The following is a 20,892-nucleotide window of genomic DNA, read 5'->3' as shown; positions in this document are numbered from 1 at the left end:
TCCGGAGAATACCCACGCACGCACGGGGAGAACATGCAAACTCCACACAGAGATGCCCAACGGAGATTCAAACCCACGTCTGTAGGGCCAATTTAATATTTGTAATTTTGTTAGAAGGCTAAAAACCAATCCAATGTAGAAATGCTAATAAAAACAGCCTCACAGAGGTTACATAGTGTAATAATAATGATGCAGTATGTTCAGTATTTTCAAATCTTGTTATATGTAATCTAGGCTATGGCCAGTAGGAGGCACTGTTCAATAAAGGGTCAAGATGGCTGCGATCCAGACGGGTGTGTGCTCGGCTTGCTCAGAAAATATCACAAGTGTATTGTTATTCTTCGTTTTATGCGTTTCAACATTTCAACTTCATTACATTTTTGGGGTCATTTTTTAATTTGGCCTTTGCTTTGTTGTTTAATGATATCTTCAGAATGTGCCGCAGGCCAAAAAAAACAAACAAAAAAACAAGCTGCAGGCTCCAAATGGCCCTTGAGCCCGACTTTGGACACCCCTGCTTTAAATAGCTGGACAGTTGTGCGGATGAACAAAATACATTCTTAGTTTCCCGGAGGCCAGAGTGATTTAGATGTGTCTAAGAAAAAAAACATAATTGTGACTGGGACAGCTAAATCCTGTCCTCTGCTAGCCCCGCCCTTTGACGCCCCTCCCCCATCATTTAATCTGTCCAGTGTCACTCATCAGCGCACGCGGGGACTCGTCCCTTAAACATGGCGACTGAGGTAAGCCTGCTACAATATTTCTTCATTTTCCTGCTTTTAAAATCTACCACAACAGTATGTTGTGTACAATAAAAAAAATGATGCCATTTCGAGTGTACGGGATTGAAACGAGCTACACAGAGTCAGTGGAATCAGGACACGCCACAGCATCCTCCTCCTTTTTAAGCTAGTTCTGCGAAATGTGCCCTTACAAGTGTTGTAAATCAATGTACTGAATGGAAACAGTCATGGCTGAAAGCAGGTTTGAGGGCTAAACCGATGACAGCGTGACCAGTGTGCATGTACACGTTTATATAACCCGTTCAGCACCACGGACAGAGGCCACATCACTATAAGACTTTAAGATTAGACAAATCAAGGACATTATAACCGCTATTTGTTGAAAAGCAAATGTATGGATGTCTCAGTGGCTTGAAATAGCCTTAAAATATATTGAGTTACTTCCTAACTCAATAGAAAGACTCTGAAAGTGAGTGGGTAAGTACAGTGTATCCAATAGCTGGGCTTCTCTCCAGCAGCTTGCAGAGCACAAATGGCTGATCACACTCCGCCCGCCTCTCCTATAACATCCTACACCTTACAACACCAAAACAACACCCACTATTTGCACACAATACTGTTGATCAGATGAACAAAAAGATAAGTTGCTGTCCTTCTTTGGCGCCAAACTACACTTTTTTCAACCAAAAATGTCCATGGGGTGTACACACACACACACACACACACACACACAAACACAGTCTCAGAGAAGTGACCAACAATTTGGAGTCAAGTTATACAAGCTATTCCATGATAGCTAACAGTAGTAGCTAAACTTTGCCAAATGGCTATTGTTTGCCGACAACATAGATGGCTTGTGCCCTGCGATTGGTGGGTGACCAGTCTAGGGTGTACACTGCCTCTCGGCCAAAGTCCGCCGGGATAGGCTCTAGCATGCCCCCGTGACTCTAATGAGGATTAAGTGGCATGGAGAATGGATGAATGAATATGTGTGTGTTGTGCGTGTGTGTTGCGTGTGGCGTGTTTTGTAGAAGTGGAGCATTAGGCGCCTATTTAAACATTATTGACCTATCCTTAATTGTCTGTTAAGGGGAAATTCCATATTTTGCATAATGTGGAAAAGATGAAATGGCGTATGAAAGAATAAAAATGAGCATTGGAGAAGAAAATTAATGCAATTTAAAGGTATATCCGTTTGTTTTTTTTAATGCTAGTAGATTGACCTCTTCCTGGTACAGTTACTGTGGGTCCAGAGGTATTTGCGTACTTCTGTACTCATATTTCTGGCTCAGTATAATGCAGTTATGTAACTTGTGCACTAATACACCACCACAGCGGATTTGAGATCAAACAAGATGTGGATAAAGTTTCAAACATTGTCACGGTTTGTTATTTATGTTCTGGCACTTGCTTTGTTTGTCTTTTTCGTACTCATTGTGTCATGGATAAAAGCAACCTATGTCATTGTAAAAATAATTTTGGACTAAAGTGGATCAGAATGCAACTGTATACAAGACACAATATATGGTAAACATGAGTTACTTGCCAAAACAAGGTTTTGTTGTTGTTTGACATGGTGTGTTTCTTCAGTTCCACAATCTGCAAGAGTTGAGGCACAGTGCATCTCTTGCCAACAAAGTCTTCATCCAGAGAGACTACAGTGAGGGGACAACCTGCAAGTTCCAGATTAAGTTTCCCTCAGAGCTAGAGAGCAGGGTGAGCGTAAAAAACAATATTTTGTGCCTTGCGACACCTGCAATTTCTAAATGTGCCCTGCTCATGTGTACAGATTGAGAAGACTCTGTTTGAGGACACTGTGAAGACGCTCAATAACTACTACGCAGAGGCAGAAAAAATTGGAGGCCAGTCTTACCTAGAAGGCTGTCTCGCTTGTGCTACAGCATATCTTATCTTCCTCTGCATGGAGACGCGCTATGAGAAGGTGAACTCCCATCTAGTGAATTGTAATATTCCGGTCCTAAATGCCTAAATGCCGAAATGAAATGTTTAGCAGCATTTGCTGTGGAATGCTTCATTCTCTTCAAACACGGTCGACGTCCGCTTTATGATGTCACTTCTGCTGGATCTACCGTAACAAATGGTGGTATCACTCACATTAATGGTAATTACAGTACGGAAGTACCTGGCGAATGATTGGGATGTGGCATCTATTAAAGCATGAACTCAGCCTAGAATCAAAATGGCAACCGTCATTCCGTTTTAACATTCCATTCTACATTGATATTTGTACTCTGTATATCAGGTGTTGAAGAAAATTGCCAAGTACATTCAGGAGCAGAATGAAAAGATCTACGCCCCTAGGGGCCTGCTCATCACCGATCCTATAGAGAGGGGAATGCGTGTTGTATCCTTACTCAGTGTTTCTGCATGGATACAGAAATGAGCATGTCAAGTTACTATAATCATCCTCTTGCAGCAAGTTGTTAGTCCCTAACGACTTTTGCCAGATAGAGATCTCCATCTATGAAGACAGGGGTTCTAGCGGCTGCAGCTCTGGGAGCAGCTCTGTGTCCAGCAGCACGGCTCGATGACCGCCTGAAAACAACATCCCCTTGATCACTCATCATCACACGACTGCGGCCGTGAAAACCAACCCTACTCCAAGCTCATCCCTCCACTTCACTCTCACAAAGGATCCACAAGATGTTCCCTAAGAAAGACATGTTACTCCTTATCAAGCTTTGTCAACACCTACAACATGCACTTTAGTCATTTGTTGCAATGCACCTGATGAACAAAAACATCTTGCTGTGGTTGATTGTTTTTTTAAGCCATGTGTCATCTGATGAGTGAGAGGATGAAAGAAAGTGGGATGAAAGGTACTCATTACAACTAACCAGGCATAAATGTTTGATATGTAGCTCTGACATTGTAGATGATGTAGGCACAAGTACACATAACAACTACCTTAGCCCATATCTCCTGTATATCAAAGCATTAGACCATATTGTGGCTGCACTGTGGCCTAGTGGTTAGCATGTTGACCTCACAGTCAGGAGATTGGGTACTCCAGCTTCCTCCCACATTCCAACAAAAAACAATTGGAGACTCTAAATTGTCCATTGGTGTGAATGTGAGTGTCAGTTCTTGTGTGTCAATATGTTCCCAGTGATTGGCTGGTGACCAGTCCAGGGTGTATCCCCCGCCTCTCGCCCAAATTCAGCTGGGATAGGCGCCGGCTCACCCGTGACCCTAATGAGAACAAGTGGTATAAAAAATGGATGGATATGACGTTGTAGCAAATGAGTATCTGTCATTATAATATGTAACACAAGTCTTCCAATTTTCCACTCAGATGTTACACAAACCTGAGCGAGATGATCTCTTCCAAAATTTGAATTATGCAAGCCGTAGCAAGTATGAGTCAAATAGTCTTCCTAAATCTTAACTAACTGAATCACACAGACCCTTGATTGATATTTGACTCAACCTCCAAAGACAAATAATTGCCAAAAAAAGGCTCATTGATCTGAACGTGTGTTACGTTGGTGACATTTTGTGCAGCTTTGGTGTTTGATACACATGGCGATGAAGTATTATGCTGTCAAATAAATACAACGTCAACACAGCTGCATCCAAGTGTCTTTATTTTGTTCTGTCTTGACAGACTAAACAGCGACGAGTAAAAATGAATAGGGATAGTGAAGAGCAAAACACATAAAAAATTACAAAACAAATGTGTAACATAAGGTTCCACAAATGTGAAAAGAACATTAACCACTGTTCTGGTTCATCTGGCAAAAGAATATTCCATCCTGCCAGACGCACTCAATTTTTTCCCCCCCAGTTTTACTATGGACACAGGTTACACCTGTGTAAGCAAGCAGTACAATTTTACAAAACATTTAACGCTCGTCATCGGTAGCATATTTTACTGCATAGTGAAAAAGAAAAATACATTTCATTCAGATAATCGGGCTGTCAGCCAAATGGTATGCATGCACATCTTGAAGAGTTAGCATTCCCTTGCATCAAGTACTGTGATATCATGCATCTAATTCACTTTCCTGTGCAGCTTGGATGCACAATCGTTCAAGACATGCTAATATAACTCCTGATGACTGAATGAGACAACCACTTAGCAGATGCTTGATTGGAACATGCAGAAATGCTGGAAAAATGCCTCTTTGTAATACTACTGGCAAACTAGTCCCTTCTCTGCCAATTTAGAAAGAATACTAATAAAACCATCTGAAAATCAGAGGCCTCAAACCTGGAGTTGGAGTTGAACAATGAAGCCAGTACTATACGGAATGGATGGTAGCAAGAAAATACAAGAGGTGGAAAAACATCAGGTAAGGACGGCACAACTTGGCAGTAAAGGAATATTTATGGACAATCAATCACTGGTAGAAGATACGGCTTATTTATGTAATCTGTAGGTCCACTAAAACATTTGGTTCCAGGAGTTTGTACAGTGGAAAAAACACTTTTGACACTTGGGAACCAAAGAAATTCTCATGTAACAAATAAGAAATAATACTCATAGAGTAAAAGAAAACAGTTTGGATGTTTCAGCAGATGCAAGAATCCTCAGATGCCTGTAAATACATCAACATAAAACAAAATTAAAATAAAAAATGTAACACTTTAACTGTGACATTGGCCTACCTGTGCAGTGGCCGTTTTTCACAGTGAAGCCTTTACCGCACTGCAAGACAAACATATTGCTTTCTACACAAAACACGCTGCTTTATTTGCATTTTATAGCAAGACAAGTATACCTGTGTGTCATTGTGAAGCGTGGACATTTCTCCTTCACTGGGGTACAACACGTCCACCACTGAGTTCATTTCATCAAGCTGAAGGACACGAGTAATGGAGCTACCATCAGGCCAGGAGATCTCCAGCACTGACACGTCATCGTCTCCTGCAAAAACATCACCACAGTGCCACATACAAAAAAAGTAACCCAATAAACTAGATACACAATTATAACAATGCAAGTTTAATCATGTCACAATATATGAAACTAGAATTTAGAAGCTTAAATTATTCTTTTTACTGAGAACATCAATATTGGCAATTGTAAAGAGGCTATTAGCTTATCCTATGTTTATTTATATACAAATTAAATGTTGAGTAGTAGTTATAATGTCTGATTGCGCATCTTGTACATTGTTGTTTCTGTTTGTAAATAACAAACAATAATTAGAATGTTTTTTTGCATTTAGGTGAATTGTAATGGATATTAATATTTATGCATTTTTTCTTCCCTTAACTCTCTTTTATTAAACTCTATAAATAACATTTAACTTTACTTACTTTACCCTGTTAGCTGATTACCTATCCATCTATCTTTCCTTTGCTTCTGAATATACAATGGGGACACAGTAGATCCCCGCTTTCGTGGTGGTTCCATTCCTAGCCTACCAACGAATGGCAAAAATCTGCAAATAATTGATACGCCCACAAAAATATCTATTTTTGACATACTTTTCACATTTACTTCTCACAGCAACTGTGGTGTGTTCATGGACTGCTAACAAATTGCGAGATCGCAACGCTTGATGAAAAAACATTGTCTGTGAAGCATACGACATGAACGTGGTGAAGATGGTAGCCTTTTTAAACAGTGGTACATGTATGCTGTACCTTTTACTTATATTATCACGTATTTATAAATTATTACCAATTTAGGGTGAATGATCTGTTTTTTGTGGAAAAAAGCAGCTTAGTTTTGGATAAAAACAACAGAATTTTTTTTTTTTTAACCAAAAATACAAAATATAATGACCAAAATCCTAAATTGGGAATGTGTGGAGATCCACTGTATATATGGGACACTATGGGGTGAATGTAAGCACAATGCCGAGCTGTGATCTTATACTCTCACTGGATCAGTTCGCAGCTGAGTGTGAAGCGGCTGGGATGAGAATCAGCACCTCCAAGTCCGAGTCCATGGTTCTCGCCCGGAAAAGAGTGGAGTGCCATCTCTGGGTGGGGGATGAGATCCTGCCCCAAGTAGAGGAGTTCAAGTACTTCAGCGTCTTGTTCACGAGTGAGGGAAGGATGGAACACAAGATCGACAGGCAGATTGGTGCGGCATCTGCAGTGATGCGGACTCTGCATCGGTCCGTTGTGGTGAAGAGGGAGCTGAGGCGGAAGGCAAAGCTCTCAATTTTACTAGTCGATCTACGTTCCAACCCTCACCTATGGTCATGAGTTTTCGGTAGTGACCGAAAGGACAAGATCACGGGTACAAGCGGCTGAAATGAGCTTTCTCCGCAGGGTGATTGGGCTCTCCCTTAGAGATAAGGTGAGGAGCACTGTCATCCGGGAAAAAAACCACATTGAGAGGAGCCAGATGAGTTAGATAGGGCATCTGGTCAGGATGAATCCGGGCGCCTCCCTGGGGAGGTGTTTAGTGCACGTCCGACTGGTAGGAGGCCTCGGGGAAGACCCATGACATGTTGAACAGACTATGTCTCTCAACTGGACTGGGAATGCATCGGGATCCACCGAGAAGAGCTGGACGAAGTGCTTAGGCTGCTGCCCCCACTACCCGACCTCGGATAAGCAGGAGAAGATGGATGGATGGATGGATGGAATGTACAATTTGAGAAAATGAAAAAAAAAGTGGTGATCCTGAACTGAACCCCTTTTTGGTCTAGTTAAGACAGCATTAAGAGATGTGTCCACATATATTAAATAAACTTACCTAAACCAAAGTGGGCAACTGGCTCCATCTCACACAGGTACCCAGAGCCTCCATCAATGATGCGCGTATAAGCTCCACTCTGCTTAGTAAAGACTGTTACTTTAGCACCTCGTGCGTAAGAGCCAAACTGGGTGCGAGGGACGACTCGAAGCCATTTATTGGTTGAGCCCTAACAAACAGTGACAAGTTAGTCTGAGTCAGGCTATCATGAAGAAAACACGCACATGTACCTGTGTGACTTTGAAGACAGAGATGGGTTGTGCTGCGCTCTCTCCGTGTGCTAGTAGCAGGTCCAGCTGGCCGTCTCCATCCACATCTGTCACAGTGCCGCCTGTTCAAAAAAAGGCAAGGAGCTTTCAGTATGTTGACCTAGAAAAGCTCCGTGTGATGTGTGACAGACAGATGCGACACTGAAAATCTCATCTAATCAGACAGGAAGCTAAAGCACCACTATGGGGAAAATATGGTGGCACATAATCTCATTCTGACCTGTTCCTCTCCCTTGAGGCTCGACAGCGTCTCCTGCATCAAGCTCCTGGATTAAAGGGTCAACACTGACTCTTCTTGAAACCCTGAAAACCCACATAACAGCCCTATTTATATCCATATTCAGCTAGAAACCAGCTGAGATAGGCTCCAACTCAACTGCGATATAATACTCAATATTGAAGCATTTTTTCTATACAATTTTCTTTGGAACCACTGCGGTAATTTCAAAATACAAACTGGAGTGATTTTAACCGTGTATTTGACACTCATAATATTTGGAAATCCAAAATACGTAACACCACTTTAACATTATTTATAAAAATATTTACTAAATAACAACGTTCTAATATCATTTTCTTGCAATACATTTAATAATGTCATTTACATCTCACTCCCGTCATTATATTTGGGAAAAATCACGTTGTAAATCAACTATTAAGCCAAACGGCAACCATTATAAAACCTTTATTAACTGTGCAAGAAATTTTTATTTTATAAATAGCGTTTTAACATTCTTAACAGATATTCAAGTGTAAAAAGAAACACTGCTATTAGTGAAACATAAAAACAATAAAACACTCACATTGACAGAACTTTTATTCAGTGTCATTTTGAAAGAAAAGCCACAAAAAGGCACATACAGTAATCCCTCGTTTATTGCACTTAATTGGCTCCAGACCCGACTGCAAAAAGTGAAATTAGTAGGGTAAAGTAGGGTTCCTTCTTTATAAAGGGAATGTTTTTGTAGTTATGGCATAGTAAACCTGTTTACGATCTTCTAAATATGTTTTTTTTAAACATTATTAGAGCCCTCTCGACATGAAATAACACCCCTATAGTCACCTTTACATTTGTATTACCCAATATAATAGACATAATTAGAGAAAATAAGCCATTTAAGACAGTCTACATTGTAGGGGAACAGAATTGATGGTGCACAGGAAGTGATATTGGCGGTTTAGCGTTGAGTTTTAGCTTGTTGTGAGCTACGGCCGCAACAGTAACCCGTGTTATTATTCTGATTATTATGTGATTATTATGGCCGCACAGTGGCCTAGTGGTTAGCATGTTGGCCACACAGTCAAAAGATCGGGAAGATCTGTGTTCGAATCTCCATTGGGCATCTCTGTGTGGAGTTTGCATGTTCTCCCCGTGCGTGGGTTTTCCTCCCACATTCCAAAAACATGCATGTATGGTTAATTGGCAACTCTATACAGTGTGTTAATTGGCTGGCGACCAGTCCAGTGTGTACCCTGCCTCTCGCCTGAAGTCAGCTGGGATAGGCTCCAGCATACTCGCGACCCTAGTGAGGATAAGCAGTATAGATGGATGGATCCTATTATTACTGTGCCACTATTGTGCCTGTTATGAGATAATTTAAAACTGCAATAAAATCCGGTCGTTCAAGTCTCGGCGCTTTGGTGTGGTCTCACTGAACAATTACTGTCAACTTGTGACCAATGTAGAATATTACATTCACAAGTTGGTGGTCTTCGTGGATTATAGTGCATTTGTATTTTAGTTGATTTAGCCATTTTTATGTTTTAAAATGCTTAATTTTGGCAAAAAATCCATACTGTACAATTTCCTTAACGATGCATATTTTCTGACTAATAGCTCGTAGTCAACCACAAAAGAGTGATCATCATTTATTAATTAATTAACATTTGAAAAACCGCAATAGAGTGAGGGAGCGATGTTTGAACTGCGATGTAGCGAGGGATGACTGTATATCAACATACAGATGGAGAACAACAACAACTTCACGGCAACCGGGAGGATGCGCCATGCCACTTCCCTGGAAGTCATTGGATAGATCGACAAAGCATGCGCTTCAGTGACAACCACAACCATACTGTCAGGATTCAGAAAGGCCAGAATAATAACTGGGACTGATGCTGAGTCTGACGACAGCCACTCAGGAAGCGGAAGCGCCCCCTACTTCCGGAGTTGGCGAAGTTGTTCAGAAGCGACACAGAGGATGAAGAATTCAGTGGATTTGGTTGTGATTTGGAGTGAGTTTGGCAAACTAGGTATGTTGTGTTGTTTAGGCTGTAGTTATCTGAATAACCTTTAGTATGTTACATTAACATACCACCTATTCACGTTACGTTAACAGACACCTATTTAGCCTGTTGTTCTCCATTTTATTGTTATTACTATAACTGTCTGTTCTTGGTCTCTGATTTCATAAAATACATTTAAAAATGCAACTTATAGTCCAGTGAGTCTTATATATGCTTTTTTCCCCCTCTTCATTGTGCATTTTTGGCTGGTGCGACGAATACACCGGAGTGACTTATAGTCCGGAAAATACGTTATCTTGCCCATTTGCAATTTTTCAGATGGGTGTCTTTTGTGAGTTCATGTGCAAGCTTTTTCAGCAGCTCTCTTAGTTGTATTTTTTGTAGCCTGTGGCTTCACCCTGTTTTTGTGTTCAACTTAGTTTTGTTTGTTTTGTTTTGTCCTTTTGTGTGCACTTTTTGGTATTAAACATTGTTTTTACACATTTTCTCTATTGTCTCTGCTTTGGGGTGCAACCACCGGCTGTTAGCCAGTCCTAACAGAATAATCTGGCCAAACATGGAACCCGCTATAGGCTACGGCCTTAAACTTTTGATCAGCTGTTGAACAGCCTATTTCAGTTTAATGGTTGTTTGCAATAAATTGCTCACTCAAATGTTTTGTCTCACTCCCATTTCTTCCTTTTGCATTTTGAAGTTCTACTAAGTTCTCTTTAAGATCCAACAGTGCAAAATGTAAATTCTTGCAATTTTTCAACTTGTCTTAAAATTTTGATCAGGAGTGTGTTCTTGTGTTGAAATAGCTTATATTTGTGTGGTTATTACCATGACAAGTATTTGCTAAATGTTGAAAGCCCTTTTTTGGTTTAAAATGCGGACTCACCTGAATAACTTGTTGGGGGCGTTGCCTCTGTAGGCAATATTGTTAAAAAACACTTCAAGCTCTCTGTCATTGTCAAAGTCAGCTGCTATAACCGTGCGAATCGGGGAAGGAGATGCAAACCCCGTGGTCGCAATATTCTGCAAAAAGAACATTGGCATGACTTGGCACTTTTTTTTAGACGTTTTCTTTCTACAGCATACCCTCTTTCCTTACCCGGAATTTAGAGTCACTGCCCTGCAGGTAAAGTCTGTGTGGACCATTCCAGTTGCCGTAGACGATGTCTGTCTTTCCATCGCCATTGAAATCTGCCAGTGCTACTCCTCTACCATGTTGGTGCCAGTCCTCCACACCTTTACAGGTACACACAGAGGTGAAGCTTCAGTTCATTCATTCAGTCTTTTACAGTACTGTACTGCACTGAAAGTAGCTAAATGAAATAAACAGATAAATGAAGTACTAACACGCTGTAGGTGTTATCAAAATTAACGGCAGCCTTGCTTTATGTCAGTCTCACCTGCCTGCTTGGCAACGTCAGCAAAAGTCCCATCTCCGTTGTTTTTGAACAGGAAGTTGGGTCCTCTCTCATTGTCACAAAAAACATCAGACCTTGTATCGCTGAGGATGGGTCCGACCACAACACCGCGTCCACCTGCACCAAAATGCAACTGTGACTAAGGGCGCATTCACACTCGGCCATTCGTACAATGCTGGATGACACAAATCCCCTCGCTGTCCTGGCCATCACTGGCCAGCGCTCACACTGAGCATTTGTGCTTCTGCCCGTTTTCGTGTCCCATCACTTTTGTATTGCTGCAAAGTCCTTAACTTAGTTGTTAACTTTATTTCTAGTCCGTGGTGCTGTCATTATTCTCTGTCTTGCGAGAAGAGCAACTGCATTAAGTAAAGGACACATCTATATTACGCACATGATAGTAATCACGGGCGAGTGAGTGTGCCATGGAATTGGAATTTTTGATTATTTTGAGTATTTTATTTCTATTATAAAATGTGTTTGTTATTATTAAGAACCTGCAAGGAGCGATTGGATTACATTCATTCTATGACTCGGCTACATTGCATGCACTCTGGCACTCTTCCAATTGTACCCAAGGAGGGGAAGTATACATAAATTGTGCACAGACCAGAACACTCACACCTGTGCTACCCAAATGTGCCGGATTTTAGGTGTGAAGTGTGGTACACCGCGGTACACCCGAAAGTCGCTCAGGCTCAAAACATAACAAACTTCATTGTCGCACCTGTGAGCTTGTTGACTCCAGCTGCGGCAGCGACATCAGACAGGGCAATAACGCCGTTTTGCACATCACTGGCAGCCTCATCCATTTCTAAGAGAGCGTGGGGGCCGATGTTGCCGCTGGCGTAGTTTGCCACATAGACTGCGTAGCGACCTGTTCCCTGTTGAAACACAACATGGAAGGACAAGTGAGAGGAAACAGGAACGTAAGGGCGTGGAGGGTGGCTGACCTTTCTGTCAACACATGCCACAGAGCGTCCCGCCATGCGGTTAGCGACTCCACGGCGCACATTGAGATCATCACTGAGCAGATCCTCAAAGCGACCATTACGAAACTTGAAGAGCTTGTCGAAGTAAGTCGCCCGCCCTGCATAAATACAATGGAAGAAAAAAATCAATGAATAACATAGTGATGGCCTTGCAAACAAGATGCAAATCTCTTAACCCTTAGACTACTTGTTAGAATATCCACAGCTAATTGTTCCTCACTCGTTTATTGGCCTATAATAAAGAAAAGAGATACAACTGTTTCAACAGAGGCCTGTGTCTGTCAGTTGTTCATTCATTACATGATTACAGGTATGTTTGCCAACTGATAATAATGCCAACAACATTCATAATAATAAAAATGATAAAAATTACCAGAGTAAGCATTATTTGTGTTGAGGAAGTAGATCTCCTCGCGTCCATCTCCATCCACATCACAGGCTGTGACCCCGATGGCATTCCCTGCCACGTCCCTCAGAGCGTAGTATGGTGAGTTACTATCATCAACGGCAATGTTTACCAGCTTTTCCTGAGCACGGTCATACTTCAAGACCAGGTTGGGCCCATTGTATCTGGAAGTGGATAGCATTTAATTAGAAACAATGTCAAGACTCAATGTCAATGTCTCACAATGTCAAGACTCGTAGACAAGACATCAGTCTCAAACCCCTTCTAGTCTCACCCTGCCACCACCACTTCAAGATCACCATCGCCATCCACGTCTGTTACCGCCATGCCATAGTTGAGCTGTGTTGGATTGTGCAGCCGGTCAGGAGGAAGGATGGTCTGTGTAACTTCCTGAAACATACGCTCGCCGCTCTGACAGTGAGAGTGTTGCCAAAGACCGACCAGCAGGATCAGTACTTTTGAAGCCCACATTGCTGAGTCCTGGTGAACACAAAGATAAAGTATGGATTGTATAGGTGATAATACTTATTTACTTATAAAGTTAACTAATAGAGTATAACCATAATACTGTAGACCAGGGGTGTCTGAACTTTTTCCACCGGGAGCCGCATACCGAAAAGTCAAAAAGTCGTGTAAAAAGGCAAAACAAGTTATATAGATTTAAAACAAAGCTTTGTGTTATGATTAGCTGTTAGATTCATCATTTCAGCTTTTTGCTGCCATTTTGGCAGTTGGCCAATAAAAAACAAGCCACACTTTGAGCACCCTTGCTGTAGACTGTGTATGGTATAGTCACACTCACAATCCACAACATGAGATACACCTGTGAGATGCATCATAAGAAAAAGTCTGAGACCTCTTTGTAGTGGTTCGCACAGCTGATTTTCATCCAACCAGTGTGGGATTGTATTCAATTACTATGCCAATGCTTGTTAATCTACATGTGCACTGTGATTTACTGGGGCAGTCCAGGATGCACCCTGCCTTGGGCTACAGCTCACCCATGACCTTGAACAGGATAAGCAGTATAGAAAATAGATGGATGGATCTCTCATTATGATGCAGTGCATTTCTACACTACTACAAACAAAAACACAGTGAATATCAAGTCACAGTAAATCACAGTAAATACACTGATGCATCCATGTAGAAACTTCATCCTTGCCTTTGAGTCTCATGCATTTATTAAATAAAAACAACACAATGTCTTACCTGACAGTTCTATCCGTGAATGAAGGTGAGAATGGCAATGCAGCACGTTAACAAATAAAACGTTACATCACTAACATAGACATTACAAAACATTAGCTTTACGAAACGGGGACATATTAGCCAATCAGTGTCCAGAATGTAGAACATGTGGAGCGTGTTAGCCAATCAGCTTCCAGTATGTAGTGTAATGGGCGAGGACTTAAAAAGTCTGATTACTGATTACTAATCGACGGCATGTAGAAGTAAAGATAAAAGTAAAAGTAAAGATGCACGAAATAAAACAAGTGTATAAGTTTAGCCACACGGTGTCGCTTAAACACTACTTGCCAGAAGAAGATGAAGAAAATGCTTCTTCCCACAATCCTTTGCGTTCGGTAGTCTGCTTGCGTCAATCCTGCGACGAAATTTGATGCTAAACAAATCACTGGTAAGTCCCAGTACAACATGTAAACTCATGTAAACCACGGTGTTAATTTAAAAACAGAATGTTTATGTATCAATACGCAATGACGTTTTGCTGGAGACATTCCACGAGTGGCAGTCAAATTGGTTAAACTAGCTACAATTTAGCACATTATTATGTTAGCACATGATTGTGCTAGCACAATCTGACTAACGCATAGCAGGTTCTATGGTTCTACATATATAGTTGGGAATTTGTCACATATTAGACGGATTGGCCATTGTCTATTATTAATTGTGGTTTCTCTCTGCTGTAGACATTTTGACAAAATCGCTATGGAAACGGAACAACCAAAGAACGACAGTGCATCACACACGCTTACTACTTGTCAGTCAAAGAAGCCGAGCCAGGCTCTGTACATGCCAAAGAAACGTCTCCCATCCTCTAAAGACAAACCTCAAGTTGAAGCGGAAGTAAAACCAAGACCCAGGCCTCGCTACACGGACAAGGCTCGAAAGAATGCCAAGAACAAGAAGGACAAGGCAGGAGGAGCAGGGGATAAGCAGTCGCCCGTGCCAGCAGATGGAGCTGAGATGCAGACTCATCTCACCAACCCTCTTGCGGAGGAGCAGCTACATGGTCCAGATGTTGACACTAATGGTCATCTCAAGTCAGAAAATGTTGAGACAGATGTTTTCCCCCGGCTCGAAGAGGCATCCTGTCATGAAGAAAAGGGACAAGAGGAGAGTTGGGACACCTTATTTAATGATGATGGCGATTGTCTCAGCCATCGGCTGCCTGAAGAGGTAAGACTTTAACTCATTAAAATATATCGCTATCAAACACAACATCGCCTTTCCCATCCCGCTTGTCCTCATTAGGGTCATTGGTGAGCTGGAGCCAATCATAGGGCACAAAAAGACAAACACCTACGGACAAGTTAGAGTCTCCATTTAACCTAACATGCAACATGGATGGGATACACGGAGAAAACCTGTGCGTGGGTTTTCTCCAGGTATCCCGAACATCCAAACTCCACACAGATTCGAACCCTCGATTTCCTGACTGTGAGGTCAGCAAGCTAACCACTCGTCCACCCTTTTCAATATTCTAAAACTATATTGTTGGCAAACTTGGCACAGAAAAAAAAACTTAACATACACATCATCCTCCAATGGTGCAATCATTTACAAATGGGAAAACACTTTAGTGTCCTCCAGTGGGCCTTATTAAATACTTTTGTTTATTACTTAAACTCCCTCCGCAACAAGCAAGCAAAATGCTGTGTTTACCCACGAGTGCATTTATTCAGGTTGCATGCCTAAATACAGTTGTGGCTGTAATTTTTTTAGAATTGTTCTAACACTGTTAATTATTTTCATTCCATTATTTGGTTGCTGTCATGTCCTCTTCACCGCAGCTATCTTTGAGTGAAGGGGGAAAGAAGAAGTCACTCCAGGAGGCCAGATTTGATTATTACAACATGAACAGATTTGATGGTGATGATGATGATGATGATGACATGGACGACAACCTGGAGGAGCTCTCTCACATCATCGAGATCTACGATTTTCCCCCCGAGTTTAAAACAGAGGATCTTCTCAAGTTATTTCAGGCTTACCAGTATGTAATTCACATCACAATTTAAAAATCCATAACATTAGGAAACATGATTCATTACCACAGATGCATCAAACATTCTGCCTTAATGAACACTGACTCTCAGCGAGTTCAGAGTTCAGTTTTTGGCACTCCCATGCTAATAATGAATAACATAACCAAAAAATATTAGAAACGCCTCTCACTTTGATTAAATTACACACCGCTACCGGCACCCACAGTAATAAATATTTACCTATTAAATCTAAGTATTATGTATTTATATTGTTCTTGATCTCATAGATGAGGATTATGATACCAGGATGATACAAACATAAATAAATACAGCATTTTATTTGTAAAATGAGCTTTTTTGATACAGATCTTGCTGGTGAATGAAGGCCATTCTTCTGACATACTAGACATGAGTCATCTTAGTGTGCTATGGATCATACAATACATTCCCGGTACCTCAAAAGACTTAAAATACTTTTTTTTTTCTTTTACATGCTTTTCTGCAATGTCTTTACAGACAGAAGGGCTTTGACATCAAGTGGATCGATGACACACACGCTCTTGGTCTCTTTGCAAGCCCAATTGCAGGTAAGTAAGCACTTAGGGAAAACTGTTTATACATTAACAGTATTTAAACCACAGTGCTGTTTGAATAATGTTAACACACACAGTAACTCATGTAACACATTTTTGGGCTTACTAATTTACTCCAAACCACAGTGCTAAATACGACAATGATGATTTATTGACAGAGGGTGAAATCAGCGAATTGCTTAACACCACTAAAACGTTGATTTTAGTGTGTGGCACAGTTGGCCCTCTTGTTCTGTATTCTCACTACATATGAAAATGCATGAAAATGCCTCATATATGTCATCACAGCAAGAGTACTTATAGAAGTACTGCGTTAGGTGATCAATGGTTACCATGGCAACAGCAGACACTATTCTCCTCGTTTCTTGTCAATTACCATCAAAAATAATTTTTAGCTTTCTTGTGTTTTTATTTATTTAGCCCGCGATGCTTTAAGAGCTAAACATCCACTGATGAAGTTGCGACCACTTTCCAAATCCTCTTCTGCGACGAAGGCCAAAGCTCGTAGCTGCTCAGGTACCAATATAATCCCCTTACCTCTCTGCCTCTTTTTCATTTTTATTCCATGTCATGGAATACATTTGAAGACCACTTTCTTCCTCCTTTTATGCTGCCACATTCAGAAACTCTTCTGCCTGCTAAGGAGAGACCTCAGACCAGTGCTGCTTTGGCTCGCAGGCTTGTCATTGGTGCCCTCGGTGTGAAGAGCAACGTGACAAAGGAGCAGCGGGAGACAGAGAGGAAGAAGCTCCAGGAAGCAAGAGGTACATCATAAATTGAATACTGATGGTATATATAATGAATACACTTTGCCTGTTAATTATGTATTCATAAGATATGTGCCCTGCGATTGGCTGGCGACCAGTCCAGGGAGTACCCCGCCTCTCGCCCAAAGTCAGCTGGGATAGGTTCCAGCATGCCCCGCGACCCTAATTAGGATAAGCCCAATAGAAAATGGGTAGATGGAAGCATTGCATATCCAGAAGAATTTTCCAACCTTACATTAGGTACCGTACAACTGCTGTGTTACCTCACTAGAGGGCGACAAAAATGCTATGGAACATATCCATTCTTTTGGTACATTTCACATTTGATAATTTATTATGTAGAGTATATATGTATATTTTTTCCAACCTGCCCTGTCCAGCCAACAGGGCAAATAGTGTTGTTGATCTAGATGCCCTTACGTGCTAAACAGATTTGCTCTGCCAGAGAAGAGTGTAAGATACGCTTTTCCTGTTACATAGTTTCTGTTTGACTTTATTTGAGGTTTTATTATGATTATGAGCAGGCGGGGATAATGAAGAAGAGAAAAGGAGACTGGGGGGGTAGGGGGGGTGTGGAGTTAAGGGTGTCGGGGGGACAAGACGGAGAAAGAAATCAGCAGCAGCAGCAGCAGCAAGTTCACAAAAGTATTAATATAATATCAACAGCCCCAGTGATAATTCTGCATTGAGACAATACTTGTTAGTAGTGATAACAATGATAAAAATATTAACCATAATAAGATTAACAATAACTGTTAATAATCTCATTGCCAACATCACCATCATTATAGTAAAAATAACAGCACGACAATACCATAGATAAATCAATGAGTTATGTAGCGATATATTGTACATTTTTACATGTGTACGCTACAACATGAGCATTGTTGGATCGTCTTCGTGTTTGCATCAGCATGCTTTCACCACAAGTGGGAGCTCTTCTCCCAAGTAGCAAAGTAAGTGCGAAGTGGAGGTCTCAAGCTGATGCAAAATGAAGTTGCTCTCTGTTCTCTGTTGTTTGGGCCACAGCAGGTCTATAATCAGCATTGCAGCCTTTTCCCTCACAGAGGGAACATAAGTATATAGGCTTAAAAAACCACAAGTGGCTGTCCACTGAACTGCTAGCCAGGAAGGCAAAAAAGCTCCTTTGTTCTTAGTATGGATGTCCTGCCATGCTCTTTATTTAAGAGCCTGTGCAAGAAGTCCATCATGTCCTGAACATTTTGTCCTTAGTTTTGCTGCCACGTGTCACTGTGTCTACTCTTATATTTACAGTCTGTCTCAAATCTACACCCATACAGATTTGACATCACAAATCAGGCCACTTTGAAATGCTGTTCAATACATCTATTGGTCTGTGTGATTAATCCTCCAGAACAAAAACGTCTGGCAGCCAAACAGAGGGAAGATGCTTGGGAGGGAAGGTGATTGGAGAGAAAACTCGCCTGCGTTGCCTCGCTTGACTCATTTCGGGCCACGCCCACCCACCGCCACACTTCTTTGACATGTAGTCCCACCATTTTCCAAACATGCAATGTCTTGTATGCTTCCCACGCCTTGGCTGAGGTCACTGCAACCCTCACCTGAATTCAATGTAACATTTTCAAAGGTTCGTTCATTTACGTAATGAAAGTTACCTACAACAATACAGCACCCATTTCCTGCTCTCCTTGACTCCTGGTACTGAGTCATGTTGGACTATTGTGTGTATCACATTTTGATTTGTTAAGGAAAGGAATGTAGTTGGTGATGATACGCAAATGGACATGACACAAAAATCTTCTTTTGACAGGCCAGGATTAACGTGTTTGCATTTTTTACATTTTTTGAGTGTATTTATAAAGTCGTTTCCAGTAGATTTTTATTAATTAATTGTAATGTCAGGTTTTATGTGTGTGTGTATGTACACTTAGAAGTGGTTGACATCACTATTAAATTTAGGGTTTTTGTCCAATAGTTTGGTTATTCTGTCCCTATACATGTCTGGCCAGCAGTTCAAATGCTATAAAGCAACTTTTTTATCAGTTTAAAATGAGGTAGCAATGGTAGTAATGTCATGTACATAATCTCTGGAGTCTGGAGCCTCCCATTGACTCTTGCAGTCACTTGAGGTGAATTTTTTATTTTCTGCAACATGATTATATAAACACTGGATGACAGAACCCTGTAAATATAATGAGGTGAATTAAACTATGAGCTCTGTATTTCATTACATTTGCCCTATGACTCTGTGGGTACATTTTGTATTAGCATACACTTAAAAGCAGCATCATCTGGTACGCTTGCGGGGTAGCTTTTATTCCTGGACAGTCAAAAATTTGCAATTGCAAATCTTTCACTAGATAGTGAAACTTTGAAAAGTATAACATCAACCATGCTCTGTTTTCATTATTTAACATGGAGCTCCTTAGATGCACTTCCAGGCCAAAGATGCGAGCAGCTGCCTCTTTGAGGCTCGGCCCTGTGACCACAAGCCATGTGGCGCTGCATCTCAGTCGTCTCCTCAACCAGTAATTAAGCCTCGTTTTGCAAAATAGAGGAATGAGCTGTGAATGTGTTACTTGTTTTCAGCTTAAACTTGAAATTAACTTTCTTCAAAATTAGCTTTGTCAACATCTGGGCGTAGAAATGCTATTTAACCTCAAAGGCTATACAATGAAATATGTACAACGGTGATCGTTCACCTGCACCCTCACTTGTTTGATCACCATGACATCTGTCCTGAAAAACGGATGAGCGACTGTAATACAGTGTAATAAGCTGTGTGCCACATGGCTCACTGTAGGCTGCCTCAAAACCAGATAAGTAATGTTCAGTTTTTGCCTTTTCTTTATTTGGTTGGTCCAAAAGCAGACTAGAAAAACATTTTACGCAATCCAAATTTGCTGGATGAGACATCACAATATCTACTGTATATTTGTCTCATGACATGCCCTCATTTAATTCAGCTCATCCAAGTGCAAATGTTTAAAAATGATGGGCCGATGATAATTGTATGCATTTATGTGGTCAGATATTTAGAACATCATTTATTTTTCTTTTTTGAGGAAAACGTACGTTATTTCCAATGTATTCTTATTACTTTATTACATGCATCTAACTAAATTCAGGTTTGAGCCAAATCGCATAAAATTAGCTTTTAAGGCTCAGTTAAGACCAACAGATGTAGTGACCATAGCTGCCCAGGGGGCCCAATGTGTTTTTTTTTTTTCATGGGGCCCAAAATTCCTGTCAGTCCTGTGCTTTTGCATCTCAGCATGGCGTATTCAAGGATGGTTGAGGATTTATCAGATGCGTTTTCTGCAGAAAAAAACAGCATATTTTTGGAGAAAAAAAAAATATTAAAAAAAACTTTTTTTGGATCCCAAATTTGCGGGGGCCGTGAATGCTGAATTGCGAATGTGTGGGGATCCACTGTAATAGAAATTTAACATGTTTAGGGGTTATGTGGTCAATTTTATTTTATTTTATTTTATTTATTTATTTTTAACAGAGTGCTGTTGCTGGGCTTTGGGCATGTGCACAACGCTTGCATGTCGCATGCAAGTAAA

The 20,892-nt window shown here is 41.0% G+C and overlaps 3 protein-coding genes across 5 annotated transcripts; 2 read left to right on the top strand and 1 right to left on the bottom strand.

Annotated features, from left to right (window-relative positions):
* Positions 1-595: 595 nt before the first annotated feature.
* golga7ba (golgin A7 family, member Ba) lies at positions 596-4,347 on the top strand. 2 transcript variants are annotated; one of them, XM_054779334.1, is made up of 5 exons: positions 596-743; positions 2,334-2,459; positions 2,533-2,685; positions 3,007-3,108; positions 3,216-4,347. In XM_054779334.1, the coding sequence occupies exons 1-5, from the start codon at positions 732-734 to the stop codon at positions 3,318-3,320; spliced, it is 498 nt and encodes a 165-aa protein (XP_054635309.1). In that variant the 5' UTR covers positions 596-731; the 3' UTR covers positions 3,321-4,347. The 2 variants fall into 2 exon arrangements, with proteins under 2 accessions (XP_054635309.1, XP_054635310.1); XM_054779335.1 differs by having other exon boundaries at positions 3,212-4,347.
* Positions 4,318-14,326, bottom strand: crtac1a (cartilage acidic protein 1a). 2 transcript variants are annotated; one of them, XM_054779332.1, is made up of 14 exons: positions 14,294-14,326; positions 13,026-13,234; positions 12,719-12,915; positions 12,307-12,443; positions 12,081-12,237; positions 11,336-11,470; positions 11,035-11,171; positions 10,822-10,958; positions 7,915-7,997; positions 7,656-7,756; positions 7,426-7,594; positions 5,489-5,634; positions 5,376-5,415; positions 4,318-5,305 (listed from the first exon to the last, which is right to left on the bottom strand). In XM_054779332.1, exons 2-14 carry the CDS (start codon positions 13,220-13,222, stop codon positions 5,298-5,300), a joined length of 1,644 nt encoding a protein of 547 aa, XP_054635307.1. In that variant the 5' UTR covers positions 13,223-13,234; positions 14,294-14,326; the 3' UTR covers positions 4,318-5,297. The 2 variants fall into 2 exon arrangements, with proteins under 2 accessions (XP_054635307.1, XP_054635306.1); XM_054779331.1 differs by lacking the exon at positions 14,294-14,326 and adding an exon at positions 13,964-14,251 and having other exon boundaries at positions 13,026-13,231.
* Positions 14,181-20,835, top strand: r3hcc1l (R3H domain and coiled-coil containing 1-like). The gene is made up of 7 exons (XM_054779333.1): positions 14,181-14,390; positions 14,683-15,172; positions 15,787-15,989; positions 16,498-16,568; positions 16,995-17,090; positions 17,198-17,338; positions 18,717-20,835. Exons 2-7 carry the CDS (start codon positions 14,702-14,704, stop codon positions 18,767-18,769), a joined length of 1,035 nt encoding a protein of 344 aa, XP_054635308.1. The 5' UTR covers positions 14,181-14,390; positions 14,683-14,701; the 3' UTR covers positions 18,770-20,835.
* The last annotated feature ends 57 nt before the right edge of the window (positions 20,836-20,892 follow it).

This window comes from Dunckerocampus dactyliophorus, chromosome 6 (assembly GCF_027744805.1).
Source record: "Dunckerocampus dactyliophorus isolate RoL2022-P2 chromosome 6, RoL_Ddac_1.1, whole genome shotgun sequence".
In the NCBI taxonomy this organism is placed as follows: domain Eukaryota; kingdom Metazoa; phylum Chordata; class Actinopteri; order Syngnathiformes; family Syngnathidae; genus Dunckerocampus; species Dunckerocampus dactyliophorus.
Note: the sequence above shows the minus strand (reverse complement) of the source record. Positions and strands in the feature narration are given on the sequence as shown.

Excerpts from the sequence above, each read along its gene's own strand:
- r3hcc1l (XM_054779333.1), top strand. The coding sequence starts at position 14,702 with ATGGAAACGGAACAACCAAAGAACGACAGTGCATCACACACGCTTACT. Across the intron at positions 15,990-16,497 it reads AAGTTATTTCAGGCTTACCA|ACAGAAGGGCTTTGACATCA; the intron begins GTATGTAATTCA and ends ATGTCTTTACAG. Across the intron at positions 17,091-17,197 it reads CAAAGCTCGTAGCTGCTCAG|AAACTCTTCTGCCTGCTAAG; the intron begins GTACCAATATAA and ends TGCCACATTCAG.
- golga7ba (XM_054779334.1), top strand. Across the intron at positions 2,686-3,006 it reads TGGAGACGCGCTATGAGAAG|GTGTTGAAGAAAATTGCCAA; the intron begins GTGAACTCCCAT and ends TCTGTATATCAG. Across the intron at positions 3,109-3,215 it reads TAGAGAGGGGAATGCGTGTT|AGATCTCCATCTATGAAGAC; the intron begins GTATCCTTACTC and ends TTTGCCAGATAG.
- crtac1a (XM_054779332.1), bottom strand. The coding sequence starts at position 13,222 with ATGTGGGCTTCAAAAGTACTGATCCTGCTGGTCGGTCTTTGGCAACAC. Across the intron at positions 12,444-12,718 it reads CACAAATAATGCTTACTCTG|GGCGGGCGACTTACTTCGAC; the intron begins GTAATTTTTATC and ends GTATTTATGCAG. Across the intron at positions 12,238-12,306 it reads TGGCATGTGTTGACAGAAAG|GGAACAGGTCGCTACGCAGT; the intron begins GTCAGCCACCCT and ends GTGTTTCAACAG.